General features: G+C 37.3%; 1 protein-coding gene across 11 annotated transcripts in view; it reads right to left on the bottom strand.

Moving 5' to 3' along the window:
- SPIRE1 (spire type actin nucleation factor 1) overlaps window positions 1-19634 on the bottom strand; it is a 201446-nt gene that overhangs the window by 26880 nt on the left and 154932 nt on the right. For 8 of the 11 annotated variants that reach the window (XM_045041860.1, XM_045041861.1, XM_045041858.1 and 5 more), the window contains 3 exons: window positions 15839-15880; window positions 8224-8396; window positions 5114-5204 (listed from right to left, as the gene is read on the bottom strand). In XM_045041860.1, the coding sequence (XP_044897795.1) occupies window positions 5114-5204; window positions 8224-8396; window positions 15839-15880 (306 nt within the window). The remainder of the gene's footprint in view (window positions 1-5113; window positions 5205-8223; window positions 8397-15838; window positions 15881-19634) is intronic. The other 3 variants (XM_023241728.2, XM_023241730.2, XM_023241731.2) reach the window with 1 other exon arrangement.

Raw genomic sequence — 19634 nt, 5'->3', positions numbered from 1 at the left:
TCAGTATCAGGGTAATGCGGTCTCACAGAATGACTTTTAGGAAACGTTCCCTTCTCTTCAATTTTTTGGAAATGTTTGAGAAGAATTGGTACTTTGGGGTTGTTTTGTTTTTTAAGGCATCAAATTCCAGCCTCTTCTTCGTTGGGAGAGTTTCTGATTGCTAACTCACTATCCTTACTAGTAATCTGAATGATTTTGTTTCTTTCTGATTTAGTCTTGCTAGATTTGGCATTTCTAGGAATTTGTCCATTTCATCAAGACTATACAATTAAAAAAAATTTTTTTTAACCTTTATTTTTGAGACAGAGAGAGAGCATGAATGGGGGAGGGTCAGAGAGAGGGAGACACAGAATCTGAAACAGGCTCCAGGCTCTGAGCTGTCAGCACAGAGCCCAATGCAGGGCTTGAACTCACTGACCGCGAGATCATGACCTGAGCCGAAGTCGGCCGCTTAACCAACTGAGCCACCCAGGCGCCCCAAGACTATACAATTTGATGGTAAGTGTTCATGATACTCTCTCATAACTCTTTTTATTTCTGTAGAATCAGAAGTAATGGTTCCTCTTTTCATTTCTCATGTTAGTATTTTGAGTCTTTTTTCTTAGGCCATCTTGTTAATGGTTTGTCAACTGTGTTGATATTTTTGAGGAATCAATTTTTGGTTTCACGGATTTTTTCCATTGTTTTTCTATTCTCTATTTCATTTATTTCTGCTCTAATCTTTATTATTTTCTTTCTTCTGCTAACTTTGTGTTTAGTTTGTTCTTCTTTTTCTAGTTCCTTAAGTTGTAAAGTTAGGTTGTTGGTTCACTCATTCATTCGTTCCTTCCTTTCTTTTTAAAACCACAAACTAATCATTGAAATGTGTTTATCACAATAAGTTTCACCTTAGCAGTGTTTTTACTGTGTCCTATATGTTGTATTTTTATTTTCATTTATAAGTATTTTCTAATCTCTCTGGTGACCTCTTCTTTCTCCCACTGATTTTTAAAAAGTGTATTGTTTAATTTCTATAATTTTGTGAATTTTTCAGTTTTCTTTCTGTTACTGATTTCTAACTTTATCCCATTATGGCCAGAGAAGATCCTTTGTATATGATACCTATCTTTTAAAATCTATTGAGACTTCACTTGTAGTTTCACATATGGTCTATTCTTGAAAACGTTCCATGTGCCCTGAAGAAGAATGTGTGTTTGTTGTTGGGTGGAGTATTCTGTATATGTCTTTCAGATCTAGTTGGTTTATTGGGCTGCTCAAGTCCTCTATTTCCCTATCTTCTGTCTGGTTATTCTATCCATTATTGTGAGAGGGGTCTCCAACTATTATTAAGAACTGTCTATTTCTCTTTCATTTCTGTCAGTTTTTACTTTACATATTTTGATGGTCTGTCATTAGGTGCATAAATGTTAATAACTGTTCTTTCCTCTTACTGCATTGAGCCTTTTATTACTACACAGTCTCCTTCCTTGTCTCTTGTAACTTATTTTTAATTTTAAAGTCTATATTGTCTAATGTCAGTATAGTTACTCCAGCTTCCTTTTGGTTACCATTTGCATGGAATATCTTTTTTTTTTTTAATTTTTTTAATGTTTATTTATTTTTGAGACAGAGAGAGACAGAGCATGAACAGGGGAGGGGCAGAGAGAGAGGGAGACACAGAATCGGAAGCAGGCCCCAGGCTCTGAGCCATCAGCCCAGAGCCCGACGTGGGGCTCGAACTCACGGACTGTGAGATCGTGACGTGAGCTGAAGTCAGACGCTTAACCGACTGAGCCACCCAGGCGCCCCTGGAATATCTTTTCTATACTGTCACTTTCAATCTGTTTATGTCTTTGAATCTCAAGGGAGTCTTTTCTAGTCTGCATATAGTTGAATCATGTGTTTTTATCCATTCTGCCAATCTCTAGCTTTTGATTAGAGAGTTTAATTCATTTACATTTAAACTAATTACTGATCAGGATGGACTTCTGTCATTTGTTTTCTATATGCCTTCCAGCTCATTTCCTTCATTCTTGTTTTTCATGTGAAATTGTTTTTTTCTATAACGAAACATTTAAATTCCTTTCCCATTTTCTTTTGTATATATTCTGTAGCTATTTTCTTTGTGGTTACCATGGAAACTACATTTAACAGTCTAAAATTATAACATTCTGATTTGGATGTATAGCAGCTTAATTTCTATACCACACAAAACTCTGCTCCCATACAGCTCTGTCCTCCATCCCTCTTGGTTGTTGATGTCACAAAATTACATTTGTTTACATTGCCTTCCCCCAAATAGAGACTAATAATTCTTTTTAAATGCATTAGTCTCTCAAATTACATAGAAAACAAAAAGTGCAGTTATAAACCAGTGTTACAATAATACTAGCTTTTATAATTGCCTATGTATTTGACCAAGACCTTTATTTCTCCTATGGCTTCAAATTATTACCTAGTGTCCTTCTATTTCAGCCTGTAAGACCTCTGAGCCTTTAATGTAGGGAGAGCTTTAATGTAGGGAGAGTTTAGTGGTTATGGACTCCCTCAGCTTTTGTTTATCTGGGAATATCTTTATTTCTCTCTCACTTTGAACTATAGTTTTGCTGAATAGAAGATTGTTGCTTGACTTTTTTTTTTTTCTTTAAGCACTCTGAATATACAGAGTTCCCCAACTATCTGGAAGGAGAGCATTCCTATGAAACCTTTTGTAAGCTGAAATGGCAAAAACCAAAGAAGCAACTGAAACATCTTGTAGAAGTGAAAATCCTCTTTGGATTTCTCTCAGTTAGCTAAAACAAATATTAATGTTGATCTTTCAAAAAAAGTGAAGTGGTGTAAAGCAAACTTTCAGACTGTGGGTGACAGTGGGTGAAAAAGCTGTTATTGGTCCACTGTCTTCAGGCCTCCAAAGTTTCTGATGAGAAATATGCTGAAAATTTCATTGAGGATCCCTTGTCTCTAGTGACTCACTTCTCTCTTGTTGCTCTGTCTTTGGCTTTTGAAAGTTGGGTTATAATGTGTCCTGCTGTGGGTCTCTTTGAGTTCATTTTAGTGGAGCTTCTTGGATGTTTATATTCATGTCTTTCATCAAATTTGGGAAGTCTCAGAAATTATTTCTGCAATTATTCTTTCTTCCCCTCTCTCTCCTCTCCTTCGGGGACTCCCACCATCCATTTGTTGGTCTGGTTGATGGTGTCTGACAGATCTCTCCGTCTCTGTTTGCTTGTCTTTGGTCTTTTGTCTTTCTATTCCTCAGGCATGATGTTTTCTATTGCCCTGGCCTGAATTTGTAGATTATTTTTTCTGCTTGCTCAAATCTGTCCTTTAATCTTCTAGTGAATTTTTCTTTTCAGTTAATGGAATTTTCAGCTCCAGAATTTTTTTGGTTTCATTTTAGGTTTTCTGGCTCTTTATTATCTTTCCATATTGTTCACACATAGTGTTCCTGACTTTCTCCACATCTTCTTTTAGTTCTTTGAGCATTTTAAAACAGTTTTTTTAAAAGTCTTTGATGGGCATATCACCCTCTTTTTCTGGGGCAGTTTCCATTGATTGTTTCTTTACTCTGAATGGGCCATACCTTCATGTTTTTTTGTACGCCTTGTGATTTTGTTTTGTTTTGTTAAACACTGGACATTTGAATCTAATAATGTGGTAACTCTGGAAATCATATTCTGCCCCTTTCCCAGGTGCTGCTGTTTTTTGTTATTGTTTTTGTTCACTGTTTTCTTGACTGTTGTAGGCTCTCTCTGTGCTGAGGATCAGCCTGAGATATAAACTTAAGATCTCAGGTCTTTCATAAGCCATTCTCTGGGCATGCATAGTAACTTTATAATTTTCCTATATATGTAGTTTTTTCTGAATATCTTAGTCTTTAATGTCTGGCTCCAGAAAGGGACAAAGCTAAGAATGAAGGGGGTAGGGGGAAGGAGCCAGCCCTTTAAATTCCCTGGAAGACACTTTAGCATGCAGGGAGCTGGCAACAAGGAACAACAATGACTACAGGCCTCTTTGTCTACACCTTTGGAATCAGATGGAACAATCAGCAATCAAAGGAAAGATTCCCAATATTTGGAGGACAGTGTCCTTTTTGCCCACCCTAGTTCCTGTAAACTGTGTGTAAGCTGCTTCAGGAATACTAAACTGCCTTGTGGCTGGGGGTGGGGCATGAGTAGCTGCTACTGTATTAAGAGCTGAAGGTGACTGAAATTACCACAAGTTTTCATCTAAATCTTCCCCTGGAAGTTGCAAGCCTTCAACAGACTTCAGAGCTCCAAAGTAGTTACATCAGACAGATTCTGCCAGTGCAATTGTTGTCTAGGTGGGAGACGGATTCTTGGTGCTTCTTGTTCCAACATCTTCCCAGAATCCTCTCCCTAAATGTGTAATTTTTAATCTTTCATAATGATCTTGTACATGAAAAATATTATTAAAAACATTTAGAAATCACTTAACTTCAGATTCTGTGTTCAGAACCTATGAAGAGCTACAAAGGCATTTTTACTATCTATATATGTAAGGGGGTATAGATATGTGTATATGTGTGTGGGGGTGGGAATGATAACAAGTGTGATTACTTAGGGCTCGGAGCTTAAATTCAGACAAGGAGGTAATTAATCTAAAATACACACACACAGGGGCGCCTGGGTGGCGCAGTCGGTTGAGCGTCCGACTTCAGCCAGGTCACAATCTCGCGGTCCGTGAGTTCGAGCCCCGCGTCGGGCTCTGGGCTGATGGCTCAGAGCCTGGAGCCTGTTTCTGATTCTGTGTCTCCCTCTCTCTCTGCCCCTCCCCCATTCATGCTCTGTCTCTCTCTGTCCCAAAAATAAATAAAAAAACGTTGGAAAAAAAAAATTTAAAACACACACACACACACACACACACTTGACTTATTCCTTACAACCCAAAGGTGACTGATCTGTTATAAGAACCTGAGGCCCAGTTATCAGTTAAGCCCTATCTTAACAAGTCACTCTAGGACTATGACAATATTTCTGCTCCTGACTAGTGAAATTACAGGGTTAATTCTTTCTATCTTAAATGATCACAAGGCACTCTGGGATTCCCTATTCTAGGTCCAGTGTGTTTTTGAAGGTATCTGACACTAGCTCGTTTCATCACAAATACTCACGCTTCCTCGTGGACACAGCCTCTACTGAGGGATCTTCAAGGAAAGAGGGAGACACACTGCTGCTACTGGCTGATCTGTGCAGAGTTTCCTCCTGAGAAAGGTGGGGGCAGAGAAACAGAGAGATTCTTAGACATTAGTGCTCTGATGCTAATCACATTTTACTATTAGAGATTTATTTTAATGTGAGGCACCAAATTAAAATGCCAAAGGTTCAAGGCAAGCAGAAGACAAACTAGAAGGGATCTAACATAAGACAAGTCTGGGTTTGTATCCCTCATTAGTGTGATGGGACACGGAACTAGTTTCTCATCTAGGTTTTAACACCTGGTATTTAACCATCTTTACACTGTGTTATTGGATCACATAAGATAATGCACTCAAAACTCAAAATGCTTAACACATTACCAGGCACACAGTAAATAGTGGTTAACATTATTATTAGGGAAATATTTAATACATTATAAAAGTAATAGATTGGGATCTGCATGAAGGTAGAAGCTATGTGTCTCATTCGCTGTTGTAACAAACCCACTGTTACTAAGTAATGAATAAATATTAATATTTGTTGAATAAAGATGAAAATAAACATTTCATATGAATCTAGAAAAATATCTACATTGTGCAAAACAAAATTTAAATTCCTATAACCTCTGAGAAGAGATCCTTAATTTGTTTTTAATAGTAATACCAAGATTAAGTACAATATTTATTCATGAAAAACTTACTATCTACTATGTGACAGGATATACATGAACTAAAAGACAACTTATTTCCATAATATCTATAGAAAACTGCTAAATAGTTTTAAATGTAGAAGAAAGAAAACTGGGTTAAAATATTAACCTATGATTATGTGTGACAAGTACTGAAAATTCTCTCTGACCTACTCAGTTAAGGTGATTTTAAGAATTAGCCATTCATAAAAAATGGCCTCACCTAAAACCTAATGTTGAAAGCTGTGGTTTCAAACAAGCTACAATACAAAGGATCTGGTCAAAGAACATGAGATGAAAAAAGGCTGTATAAACCACACAGTTCAAACAAAGAAGGTTTGAACAGTGATTTCCACACTCTTGGTACATACCATGAAGAACAAATCAAGCAATGTAACCAAAGTTTCAACCCTAGACATGGTGTAAAGGTCACACAAATCTCCAAAAAGCTAGCAAGCAACTAGAACGACCTCCTTCTGCTTATGGAGGGTCAAAAGGAAATAAATGCCAAGAGTGTCTCTTAGGAAAAGAAAAAAGGGGCCATATACACAGTACTCCCAAAAAATTATGAAGTGGGTGCTACCTAGATTTAAATAGCAGAAACCATCCGCGAGCCTCACATATGTTAGCCCACCTTCCCCAGAAACATTTTTTTTTCTTAACATTTATTCATTTTTGAGAGACAGAGCATGAGCAGGGAAGGGGCAAAGAGGGAGACACAGAATCTGAAGCAGGCTCCAGGCTCTGAGATGTCAGCACAGAGCCTGATGCGGGGCTCGAAATCACGAACTGTGAGATCATGACCTGAACTGAAGTCGGATGCTCAACCAACTGAGCCACCCTGGAGCCCCCCAGAAACATTTTTAGAGTTCAGTTTTACAGAACTGAGCATGTCCACCCCTTCTACACCACTCTTTACTGATTCCACTTGCTTCTACTGGGAAGAACCAAGAACCTGTTCTGGGGCAGTCAGGTGACTGTAAGTCAGTCAGCAGGAGAGAGAAGTGGTGGGGGCAATGGCATGGTTCAAGTCCCTTTAGGATTTTCTCTCAAAAGCTGTTGATGGTCCTCTGCCCCTGCTTGCTGACCACACGCAGCTGGACCCAATCTCTCACTATTTAAAAACTAATCTTCATTAAGATTAGTTCCCAGCCCAGAGGAATCACAAAGATGCCCAGAAGAGGCCAGGGGACTTGGAGGTCGGATCTGAGCAAGAGGATGTGGGTGTAGAATCCGGCTCAGCTTGCCCTGTGGTGCCCATTCCCCCAACTAAGCACTTTGTACCTGGCTGGGGGATCCTGATGGCCTCTATTCTTTGAAACACCAGTCTTTTCTATTGCCGGGCCTGCTTTCTAAAACTTGCTTGCTTGTATTGTCCGATGCAGTTACTAGTCACTCACTAAACTAGGCCTTTTCTAGTTCTACATCCTGACCAGTAGGCTCTTAATCATATGTGCTGGTTGGAACAACGTCACTTCTAGAATTCCTGCTGCTCCTTTACTGCTGCTTTGCTCCAAGGGTGGCACTGTCACTGAAGGCTGCCAGAACTGTCTCAGAGACAGGTCTGGGCAATTAAAGAATAATTCCTTAATTCTAACTTGGATGAACATGGAGTGGATGGAGCCAGCAACCACACAACAAACAGAAGATGAGAAGCTGGCTGTGTGTGTGTGTTGTTTGTCTGGCAGGGCCTGAGGGAAGAGGGAGGCAAGCATGTAATTTCATTTTATACAGTGGAGATACACAACATTGATGCTGCAGACAAAGGCTTGAGAGAGAATTGGGAAGCACCAGCATCCCGATTTTTTTCTGGAAAACAGGGAGGACATGAGATCTTCCTCCAAAGGGCAGCAGGAGAAAGATGAAATCTGGATAACCTTAGCAGAGTTTTCTTTTGCAGACCTGTCCATTAGTATTATCACAGAAAGAACGAGCTTCACTATGGGTAGGTGTGTGTGTGTGTGTGTGTGTGTGTGTGTGTGTGTGTGTGAGAGAGAGAGAGAGAGAGAGAGAGAGAGAGAGAGGAAGAAAGACAAGAATCCATGGAAATATATTTTTCTTTTTTCCTTCCCAGAATGAAGGGAAACGTAATGAAGATACTATGTTTGTATCTTTTTTTTTCTTATTTTAATAGCACTGTAATCTAAGACCATGTGAATATTTCAGAACTTATTCTATAAACTATGGCCACTATACTGGTCTTTACCGAAAAACAGTAAGTAATCCACTGTTTCACTTCCTGCCAAACAAATGAATTTCAGTCCCAACTTTATTGATTGAAAAATAGGAAGAGATCAAGCAACAACTAAGGCAACGTGATTAGTAAACTAGGTCAGAGAGGGCTGGCATTCTGAACATGGAATCAAGATTTGAGAGCCAGGACCTAATGGGACTCACCTCAGAGTCTGAGCTGTCCAGTTCAGCCAGAGTTGGGGCTTTGAGGAGCTTCTTCCGCTGCACAGGCACCTGCTGTGCAGCGCGCAACCCATTTTCTTTTGTTTGTGATGTTAAACCTCCATTCACCATTGATGATTCCACAACGTTCTTTGGAGATTCGGGAGTAGTTACATCTGGTGAAAGAAAGGCGAAAGCTTACCTTTCTTTTCTCAAGCTAAGACAGGTAATTAGTAGGCTGAATGCACTTTTCTAAGTACCTGCCTGTACTTGGTAGCACACATTAGGTGACATGGCATTTCCATGTCACACAAATACAACACAGAGGCTTGATACAATAATGCCTGCGTATATAAAACATTTTTGTTAGATATTATCTGTCAGATTCAATTAAAGAAAACCTTTAAATGAATAATTATATTCACATTTATACATTAGAATTTAGAGCCAGAAGGAATCCTATACATAACTGACTTTAACTTCTGTATCCTCAAGAGATGTTAGTTTTACTTCATAGTCTCCAAAAAGCTAGTGATAGATGGACCACAGTGGTGGCATACACAAAGCCAAAGCAGCCATATGGCTCAACTATTTGAAAATGGTTTAATTTAAAAATCAATTGGGGCGCCTGGGTGGCGCAGTCGGTTAAGCGTCCAACTTCAGCCAGGTCACGATCTCGCGGTCCGTGAGTTCGAGCCCCTCGTCGGGCTCTGGGCTGATGGCTCAGAGCCTGGAGCCTGTTTCCGATTCTGTGTCTCCCTCTCTCTCTGCCCCTCCCCCGTTCATGCTCTGTCTCTCTCTGTCCCAAAAATAAATAAATGTTGAAAAAAAAATTAAAAAAAAATCAAAATAGTGAATAATCTATATTCATATAAACATGATCACAAAGAATCTACGATACATTCCTTCTGATAAAGCTGATTTATGATTTAGATTATTTAGAGCTGGAATCTGGGTGGGAAGATGATACAACAGATTAAAGACATGTGGCAGCACAGAGTATACAGTATACAGAGTACAGAGCATAGAATATATAGTACAGAGTACAGAGCATGGGGTATATAGTATAAAGTACAGACTATGGAGCACAGAGTAGTATAGAGAGTACAGAGCAGTGTGTATATAGAGTATGCAGTACACAGTATAGACTACAGAGTAGAGTATAGAGACTACAGAGCATAGAGTATACAGTACAGGGTTTAGAGTACATTTTTTAAAAATGAAATAGGCTTTATTTTGAATATACACATCATTCACTCAATTTTTCATAGTGCATAGCTATGTATGGAAGTATACAGAGAAAAACAAACATTAGAAATACCTAAGGATGGAAGCTTACAGGCAAAGGAGACATCTGATACATACCCATGAACAGGCTTAGAAGCATCATAGGACAGCATCCATTAGAAAAGAAAAAAAGCCATGCAAAAAATCTATCCAAACCATGGCAGGCAAGTGCAATCAGTACAAGTTACAGTTTCTTATATAGTACAAAAGTATACATGTTCTTTGGATTGAAAATATAAATAAATGGCTTGGCTTTTATGTCCAAGTCAAAAATCATCTAATGTAAGTAACAAGTGTGGATGCCACATGTGACAATAAAATATTAAAGGCCACAGTATATAGAGTATTTAGTACAGAGGAGAGTACACTGAGTATAGTATGTAGTACAGAGAAGAGTCTAGAGTAGTACAGAGAGTACATAGAGTACAGAGTATATATTATATAGAATACAGAGTACAGACTACAGAATATAAAGAGTACAGAGCATAGAGCACATAGCATATACAGTATGGAGTAGAGGGCACAGAATATAGAGAGAATATAGTGTAGAGTATAGGGCACAGAGTATATAGAGTATACAGTATAGAGTACAGGGCACAGAAATATATAGTATAGAGTACAGGGCATAGAGTATATAGAGTATATAGTATATAGTATAGAGTATATATAGCAGTATATATAGTATAGAGAGTAAAGAGCATAGAGCATATAGTATAGGGCACAGAGCATATAGAGTATAGAACACAGAGTACACACTACAGAGCATAGAGACTATAGAATATATACAGAGAATATAGTATATATAGTTAAGTATATAGTATAGAGCAGAGTACAGAATATATATTACCGAGTACAGCCTAGAGAGCACAAAGCATAGAGTACAAGTACAGAATAAGAGTACTGAGTGCATAGTATAGAGGACAGGTTATACAGGTTATAGAGTACAGTGTATATAATATAGTAAGATGCAGATGATTTAGGTTCAAAGTCTAATTCTGCTGCTAGTTGTCTGTGAGCAAGTTACTTAACCTCTTGTTTCATCATCTGTAAAATGGGCCTAACTAACAACAGACATGAGCTCATTTTGAAGATTAACAATTGCATATAAAATACTACTGTTTGTAATAATGGTAACACACAGTAAATGTTGGGAATTATTAACACTGATTTTTATCTCCATTAGCAGGAAAATTAAGGCTCAGAGTGACTTAGCCAGTCACACAGCTATTGTGTTGTCAAGTTTTCCATTAATAATTTAATGTAAAATAAACAACTGATGGACAGATCTTCCTTTTCTTCCTTTCCTCCCTCCTTCCTTGCTTACTCATACCTTTTCTTCTCAGTCACAAGGACATGTGCTCTGACCTTCTGACCAGTCGCACAGTTGATTCCTTGTTAGTATTATGAATTCTCAAGGCTGCCTTTTTCTCCTGGTATCCTGTGGGACTAATGCAAGTGGAACTAATTTTCTTTAGTATTTCAAATGAAGTGTTAAACACAGACTGAGTTTAATAACTATTAAATTAAAGCACTTAAAAATGAAAAAAAGCAGTCACTGCACATCTATTTTACAGACAAACAACATGAAATTGATCTCTGCACATGGACAGTCTGTGAAACTCCTGTGGTTGAAGGTAAGGGTACACTAAGCATGAAAGTGAAGAAGACACGAATGATTAAAGCTCCTTTAAGAGGGAAAACACTGTAACTGCAGTTATTATAAAATATAGTAGTTTCCCTCCCAACATACAATATTTATATGCTTTAAGTATAAGTGGTGGATTTCCAGGAAACATTCAGTGAATAAGTGTGTTCTAGTACAGCCTTCCTTGACAGTATTTACAAGTCATAAATTATTATCAATAATATGTATCTAGTTTAATATTTACAATTTCTGCTTACTTTTAGAGATGAAGAAGGTCAGAGCACATGTCCTTGTGAATGAGAAGAAAGGGTATGAGTAAGCAAGGAAGGAGGGAGGAAAGGAAGAAAGGAAGACAGATCTGTCCGTCAATTGTTTATTTTACATGAAATTCTTAATGGAAAACTTGACAACACATGTGTTCATCTTCGTGTTATCTTTCCAGATGTTAGGCAGCTGGAGCAAAAACATAACTAGGTAAGGGGCTGCAGTGAAGGGGACAAAAGGGCAAAAGCAGCAAGTTTTTATACAAATTTAAAGGTTGAAATCTTTAAATAAATCTTTCCTACAGAGCTGCAGAGAGCAGTAGGCTGCCACACTTAAGAGTATAATTAAAAGTTTTCCAGAAAGCAAAAGAGGAAATGATCAGGCTAACTGATAAATCCTATTCTTTAAGAAAAAAGGTAGTGTTCAAATATGGTCTTGAACATATTTTAAAAGATCTTATTCTATAGTGTATCTTATTTTATACACTACCTATAGAATTTCTCAAGTTGTTATAGTAGTGAGGCTTTCAATAGAAAGTATGGAGTTAAAACGCACACATCTTTGTCCCCTCCTAGCTGCTCAGATTCCAACTGAGGTGCCCCCACTGCAGGTACCGTGAGGAGAGAGATATTCAGCTTTCCGAGGTGGGTCTCACATTTCCAGTCCTTCAAGTCGGAGCTTCCCCAAGGGTGAGACCACTAGTAGTGCATGGAGGAACACTGAAAGTTTTAATGGTTATGTATTTATGTTAATGCTTCAGAAAAAATAAATCGAATACGTGGCTTTATGGGTGTTTTTGCTTAAGAATTTTTAATAAGTCATTGATGATAGATTAAAGCAATTTAAATAATACTGGTGGTACTTAAAGCCTGGCAAAAATAGTGAGGGTGGCATCTGATCTGAAGTTTAGGGAATACTGCTAAGTGACAGTGGCTGCCATGAGTTCATTTCATTCTCAATGCAGGACACTTGAGAAATTACCTCAATAGTTCTCTACTTGCCTAAACACTACCATGAGATTGATAACTATATTTGAGCTCATTCACTAACCTACTGAAATAAACACCTGTATTGAATTCAAAGCTTTGAGATAAATGGGACTGATAAAAAAAATATGTAACAAGTTTCAAGATGATCTCCACATAGAAGACAAATACTGTGTGTGATTTTATCTCATCTACTACATATTTGTAAAAGACCCAGTTGAACATATTTTTAAGAGAAACTTGTAAGTAGTTTGATTATGGTTTTAGAAGTCACATACCTCATGTTTAGAATCTAAAATGCATAACCACGATATTAAATACTTTATGTAATAAATTCATGTGTGTCAGATACACCCAACTACTGACTTATTTAGTGGGAGGAAATAGGACTGTGATACAGATTACACATGTTTGCATTGCAAAAATAAATTACACTTACCTTAATTAATGTTGAATGGATTGTTATGATTTTCCACTAAGTATTAATATTTCTAAGACATACATAAGCAGCAGAATATACTTCATTATGTCTCATTTTATACTTAAGTTCAGGGGCATTATCTATACTACATACTTAAATATTTACTCCTTAGTGTGTTAATTTTCCAACTTAGAGAAGAATTATAGTCCAATCTTTGCATTTAGGTTAAAAGAATGGATCGATCTTTTTCCATTTGTAACTAGGGACATCTTAATTGATTAGTCAAAATGCAACAATGCAAACAAAAGTAGCTAGCACAAGAAATCAAGAATGAAGCATGTAGAAATCATGAAGCACACTAAAGCGGCAAAATGATAAGCAGTTGAAAGCAAATAAAATTTTTTGTTACTCTTTTACATTATAGAGGTTAAGAGCTTTCTTCCCAAATCAGAAGCCACCATATTACCTATAACAATATATATGTGTGTGGGCATGCATACTTTCCAGATCAGCCTAATTTATGTTAGCTAATGGTAAATATGTTTAGGTAGCCAGCCATTCCCTCAGAGTCCAACTGATAGAAACATCTCCAGAAAAAGAGACATAGTCTCTATAATATATACTGCTAACTTTTGGAGATTATCAATAACAAGTTATGTACCAAAACATTTCTGAGTTTATTTTCCAGATCAAAATTTTTACAAGGTTTTTCTTTTTCTCTTTTACAACATTTACTCTGCATTCTGCAAATGGTTGATAAAATAAAAATTTTCAAATGAATAAAGAAAATAGAAAAAGCTCTTCAGTGGTCAGTCAAAAGTAGTAAATGAAGATTATAAAATATTTATCTGAGTTTTTTAAAAGCATAAATAATAGTGATGCCTGAGACCTACAAATATAATTAGAAATTTTAAAAAAACCAGCTTAGCAGTTGGAAGATACTCCGTAAATATTAATAAACAGAATATGATACTAGAACTCTCTGGCTCTTTAAATATGAATTTGTATATAAGGTATGCCAACAATTCTAGAGCAAATCGAAGAAAATATTAATGCCACTATCTCATTTTATACTCAAAACAGCAGCATCCAAAATGAAAAATTCTAACTTGCAAAATATTTTATTGGGATTAAGTTGGCTTTGAACAGTCACTCACATATATTTTTAAAAACCCAACTTAAAAAGGGGCTGGTTTTAAGGCATCAAATTTAGTCATTAATAGTTACTTGTTTCACTCTTAATCCCTGTCTATTTAACAGCAGGGAACTAAACTTGTACTACAAACCCAGAATACATTAATTATACAGTTGACTCTTGAACAAGGCAGGGATTAGGGGTGCAGAGCTCTACCCCAGTTGAAAATCTGCAAATAACTTTTGATCCCCCCTGCACCAAAACTTAACTGCTAATTAAGTGTACTGTTGACTGGAAACTTTACTGATAATATAAACAGTCAATTAACATATTTTATATGTTATATGTAACACACACACACACACACACACACACACACACACACAGAGTATTCTTAAAGCTAGAGAAAAGAAACAATTTTTTTTAGAGAAAAGAAAATATTAAGAAAATCATAAGGGGGGCGCCTGGGTGGCGCAGTCGGTTAAGCATCCGACTTCAGCCAGGTCATGATCTCGCGGACCGTGAGTTCAAGCTCCGCGTCAGGCTCTGGGCTGATGGCTCGGAGCCTGGAGCCTGTTTCTGATTCTGTGTCTCCCTCTCTCTCTGCCCCTCCCCCGTTCATGCTCTGTCTCTCTCTGTCCCCCAAAAAATAAATAAACGTTGAAAAAAAAATTAAAAAAAAAAATCATAAGGATGAGAAAATGCATTTACAGTACTATATGCGTATTTGCTGAAGAAAATCTGTGTATAGGCAGGTCAAGCCAGGCTGGAGGTGGCAGTGAGCCTGGTCCCATGAAGACATATTCCGCAGCCTTAGCAGAGGCAGCCGCCTGGCGGGTGGGCAGCCACAGTGGCCTGGGGGTACAGTAGAGCTGTCCCATCTGCCTATAAGTGCCCCACCAACCGACGGCCATTGGCAGCTGTGGCCAGTCATGAGTGGGAAGAGAGGGGGTGGCCCCAGGCTTTGCAGCAGCCGGCCAGCATAGCCTGAGCCTCAGGGGCCAGGGGTGATGGGTAGGTGGAGGAGCACCATCCCGCCCTCTGGGTACCTTTCCTTGCTTCAACTCAGCATCCTGACCCCCAGCTCTGGGTGCAGACCCTGACCACCCTGCAGCTCTGCTCATTGCCTCAGTCCATTGGGTCCTATGAAGCAGGGGGGGAGGGGGGAGTAGGGGTGGGAGGCACCTGTAAATAAATCCCTGTATCTTCTCCTGTCACCTCTTGCATAAAAAAATCTTCCCACAAGTGGACCTGAGCAGTTCAAACTCATGTTGTTCAGGGTCAACTGTATTTTACAACCGAAGCCATTAAACACATCTGCATTTTTATGCTCTCAATCAGCACTCAGAGTGATTCATGATTAGGCTCTATCCACAGGGAGCACAGGGACACAAAGGACAGTTCTTGCCTATCAGTGGTCTTCTGAAATAGCTGACAGCTTTGAGTCTAATTACTTACATAACTGAATGTGCTTTAGAGAGTAGTTAGTGTCAAAACTTCATTTCTTGAAAATCTTTTCTATTCTCTTAAGGCAAAGTTTTCTGTTTTAGATTTTGACGTCATTGCTTCAGAAGAGTATGGGTGAAAGACAGTAACCCTAAGGATGGTCAGCCAGATTTCATAACCACAAGGATTGTGTAATGGTTCTTCTATAATCCCTTGGTAGGCAACAGATTTATTATTATAGTTTTAATTTTTTTAAGTATATTCTTTTCAAATAAGCAGAATTTTTTATCTTACTGACCACAGCTTAGAAGAAGCCTTTCAATTTTCTTCTTTGACATGTATGGACAAGCAGATGAATGAAATGTATTTCACAGAAACCACAAAACCCACATCAGGTGTGAAAGTGTTTTGTTTTGTTTTGTTTTGTTTTTTACCTGACAAGTCAAAACTGTAAGACATGCTAAGTGGCCGCATTGCTGAAAAAAGAAAACAAACAATAAAAAGAAAATAATTCAGCTGTTAGGAATACACAGAGAGGACAAAAAAGGGGGGGGGGGAGGATTCAAGAAGACCTGTAATGGCATATTTCAGACTTGAAGGCAGAGAATAAAAATCTGAAATACAGTAAAACCATGAGTCTTAGTTTCAATTATATATATCACTAAGACTTGAAATGGAGTAACAATAAAAGAAAAAAAATAACTTTTTAAAGAACACATTAAAAATGAAAACATGATAAAGATACAAACATTTTAAATAAACTTAGTATAGGATTTTGGCTTAAATATGATTTTAGGGTACAAAATTTTTAAAGAATAAATGCATTCTTACATAATTTATTTCAGGACGAAAATCTGGCCAAAATCTCTGCCAAAGGTGAAATATTTTATGAAATATCTCCTTTAGGAACTATCATCACACTGTATCACTATACTGCCCATTGCAGGCAGTATAACATAGCAGTTAAAGAGAGGCCTCAGGAGCCAGAATGTCTGAGTTTGAATCTCAGCTCTGCCACTTGCTAGCAGTGTGATTCTGGGAAAGTTACTTAACCTCTCTGTGCTTCAGTTACTTAATCTATAAAATGGGAAGAATGGTTATCTTATGAGATTGTTAGAAAGGTTAAATGACCCTACCAAAAAAAGGTGCTCGCACATAGTAAACAGTGCTTTGCATGTAGTAAAGGCTCAATAAATATAATTTCATTTTTTAAAAAGATTTTTTATTTTTAAGTAATCTCTACATCCAATGTGGGGCTTGAACTCATGACTCTGAGATCAAGAGCTGCCATTACACTGACCAAGCCAGCCAGGTGCCCCAATTTCTTAAGAATAAACTTATTTATTTCCTGTTGAAATAATTTGTCTTAAATTTTGTATTACATATGCTAAAGCCCACTGAATTGTATACATTATACAGGTGAATTTTATGGTAGATAAATTATGCCTCAGTCAACTTTTTTTTTTTAAGCTTACTACAAAGACTTGATTGATTTAGGTATTCATGACAGTGAGAATTAACTATTTTCACTGCAGCCCCAAATTCTTAGCAGTATAATCGATTCTATAACCTAGGGTCAGGTAGGACAGCAGCTCAGATCTATAGCGGGGATGGATCTATAGGCATAATGGGAAGAATGTCTCCCTGTTAGTGTTTTCCAAAGTGGAATGCCTGTAGAGTTCCAACATCTAAATTTAATAGAAAGTATCTCTCAATTTTTTTTTGGTAGATGTTTTTAAAGGAATAATTTATATTTACAATCCAAAATCTCAATACAGTATTTTTTACAAATGATGTGAAGGTAAAGCATTGAGTGACATCCCAAACGCAACTAGGTAAGATGTCAGAATCATATGTAGATGGTTTTAAAAAGCACTTATGTCAACAAAGGAGATGTGTATCTTCAATGGGGCAAATAATGCAACTCTTTGTTGACAATCACACTTATTGGTTGATGATGAGGAAATATTTTAAGTATTTCATCCTAATATATAAATTAGGATGTAATTTTTAAACAAGCATTTTACTGTATTTTAGTTATCTCAGAGAAAAGTAGTTAGGAATTTTATGTTGAGGAGAATAATCTTCTACTCACCATTAAAAAACCCTATATTTCTTGTAGAAACACTTTTCTAGATAGGTCTCTTCAGGCAAGGGAAACAAGCAAAATTAAACTCTTGGTACTACATCAAAATAAAAAGCTTTTGCACAGAGAAGGAAAAACCATCAACAAAACTAAAAGGCAGCCTACTGAATGGGAGAAGATATTTGCAAATGATATGACTGATAAGGGTTAATATCCAAAATATATAAAGAACTTATGTAATTCAACACCAAAAAAAAAAAAAAAACGCAATTAAAAATGGGCAGAGGACATGAATATTTCTGCAAAGACATCTAGATGGCCAACAGATACATGAAAAAAAGTTCAACATCACTCATCATCAGGGAAATGCACATCAAAACCACGATGAGATATCATCTCACACCTGTCAGAATGGCTAAAAACAAAAACACAAGAAACAGCAAGTGTTGGCAAGGATGTGGAGAGAACGCAACCCTAGTGTAGTGTTGGTGGGAATGTGAACTACTGTGGAAAACAGTATGGATGTTGCTCAAAAAAACAGAAATAGAATCACTGTATGATCCAGTAATTCCACTACTGGGTATTTATCCAAAGAAAATGAAAACACCAATTTGAAAAGACACAGGCATCTCTACGTTTATTGCAGCATTATTTATAATAGCCAAGATATGGAAGCAGCTCAAGTGTACATCAACTGATGAATGGATAAAGAAGATGTGGTATATACAATGGAACATTGTTTAACCATAAAAAAGAATGAAATCTTGCCATTTCCAACAGCATGGATGAATCAAAAGGATATGATTCTAAGTGAAAGAAGTCAGAGAAACACAAATACCCTATGGTTTCACTCATACTCTGAATTTAAGAAACAAAACAAATGAACAAAGGAAAAAGACACAAACAAAAAAAAAGATGGTGGTGGTTACCAGAGGGCACGTAGTTGCGGGGATGGGTGAAATAGGTGAAGGGGACTAAGAGTACATTTATCCTGAAGAGCATTGAGAAATGTATAGAATTGTTGAATCATTACATTGTACACCTGAAACTAAAATAACACTGTATGTTAATTATGCTTGAATAATAAAAAAAAAAAGCCCACCTATCTAAAAAAACCCTGCATTTCTGAATTAAAATACTATTGACTCTAGATTTCCCTAATTATGCATAGCAAATAAAATACAACATGGTCTCAGAGCACTCATCACCCTTCTCTAATATCTTCTCATTCTACTCTTCTCTGGTATAGGAACCTATCTTTTGAAATAAGACTGACTATTGCATAAGAAAAGGATGCTATTATTTCTTGGAAGATGAAGTTTGGATCTATTCCAAGTTCTATGTATTACAAAGAGGAGAGAAATCAAGCATAATAACAATTAAGAAGTTTAGGGAAAAGATGTTTAAAAAATTTTTTAATGTTTGTTTATTTTTGGGAGAGAGAGAATTGTGCACAAGTGGGGGAGGGGTAGAGAGAGGAAGACTGAGGATCTGAAGCAGGCTCTGTGCTGACAGCAGAGATCCCGATGCGGGGCTCAAACCCACAAACCGTGAGATCATGACCTAAGCTGAAGTTAGATGCTCAACTGGCTGAGCCACCCAGGAGCCCCAGGGAAAAGATGCTTTTAAAGGAACAATTTATATTTAAACCCCAAAGTCTCAATACAGTATGAGATGTTAGAAAAAAGAAAATGATCAGACATGAACAAAGACTGATGCACAAGAACAGTATTTTCAGACCTGACGGGGGAAAAAATGGAGAGTCTGTCAAACAATAGGGAAATAGGTAAATAGAACACAATATAGCCATATATCAAGATATAAGGTCCTTAGGAGTTGTATTTAATGACATGGGAAGATGTTCATGTCACATACACCGTTAAATGAAGAGAGCAGAATACTTTCTTGTCTCCATTTCATAATGCACAAGTAGATTCACAGTGGATGCCTCTGGCTGTTGAAATTATGGGTAACATTTCTTCTATAACATTTACACATTTCCCCAATTTCTATAGTAGGATTCTGCTTGCAATTACATGGAAGGGAAAGGTTACAAAAATATTTAGGGAAACTGCTCTTCAAGTTCATTCTGCCATCCTTACCAAACCAAACTCCCCAAAGCAACATTGTATAGTAAGAACCAA

This window comes from Felis catus, chromosome D3, assembly GCF_018350175.1.
Source record: "Felis catus isolate Fca126 chromosome D3, F.catus_Fca126_mat1.0, whole genome shotgun sequence".
Lineage (NCBI taxonomy): Eukaryota > Metazoa > Chordata > Mammalia > Carnivora > Felidae > Felis > Felis catus.
This window is presented reverse-complemented; position numbering and strand designations above follow the sequence as displayed.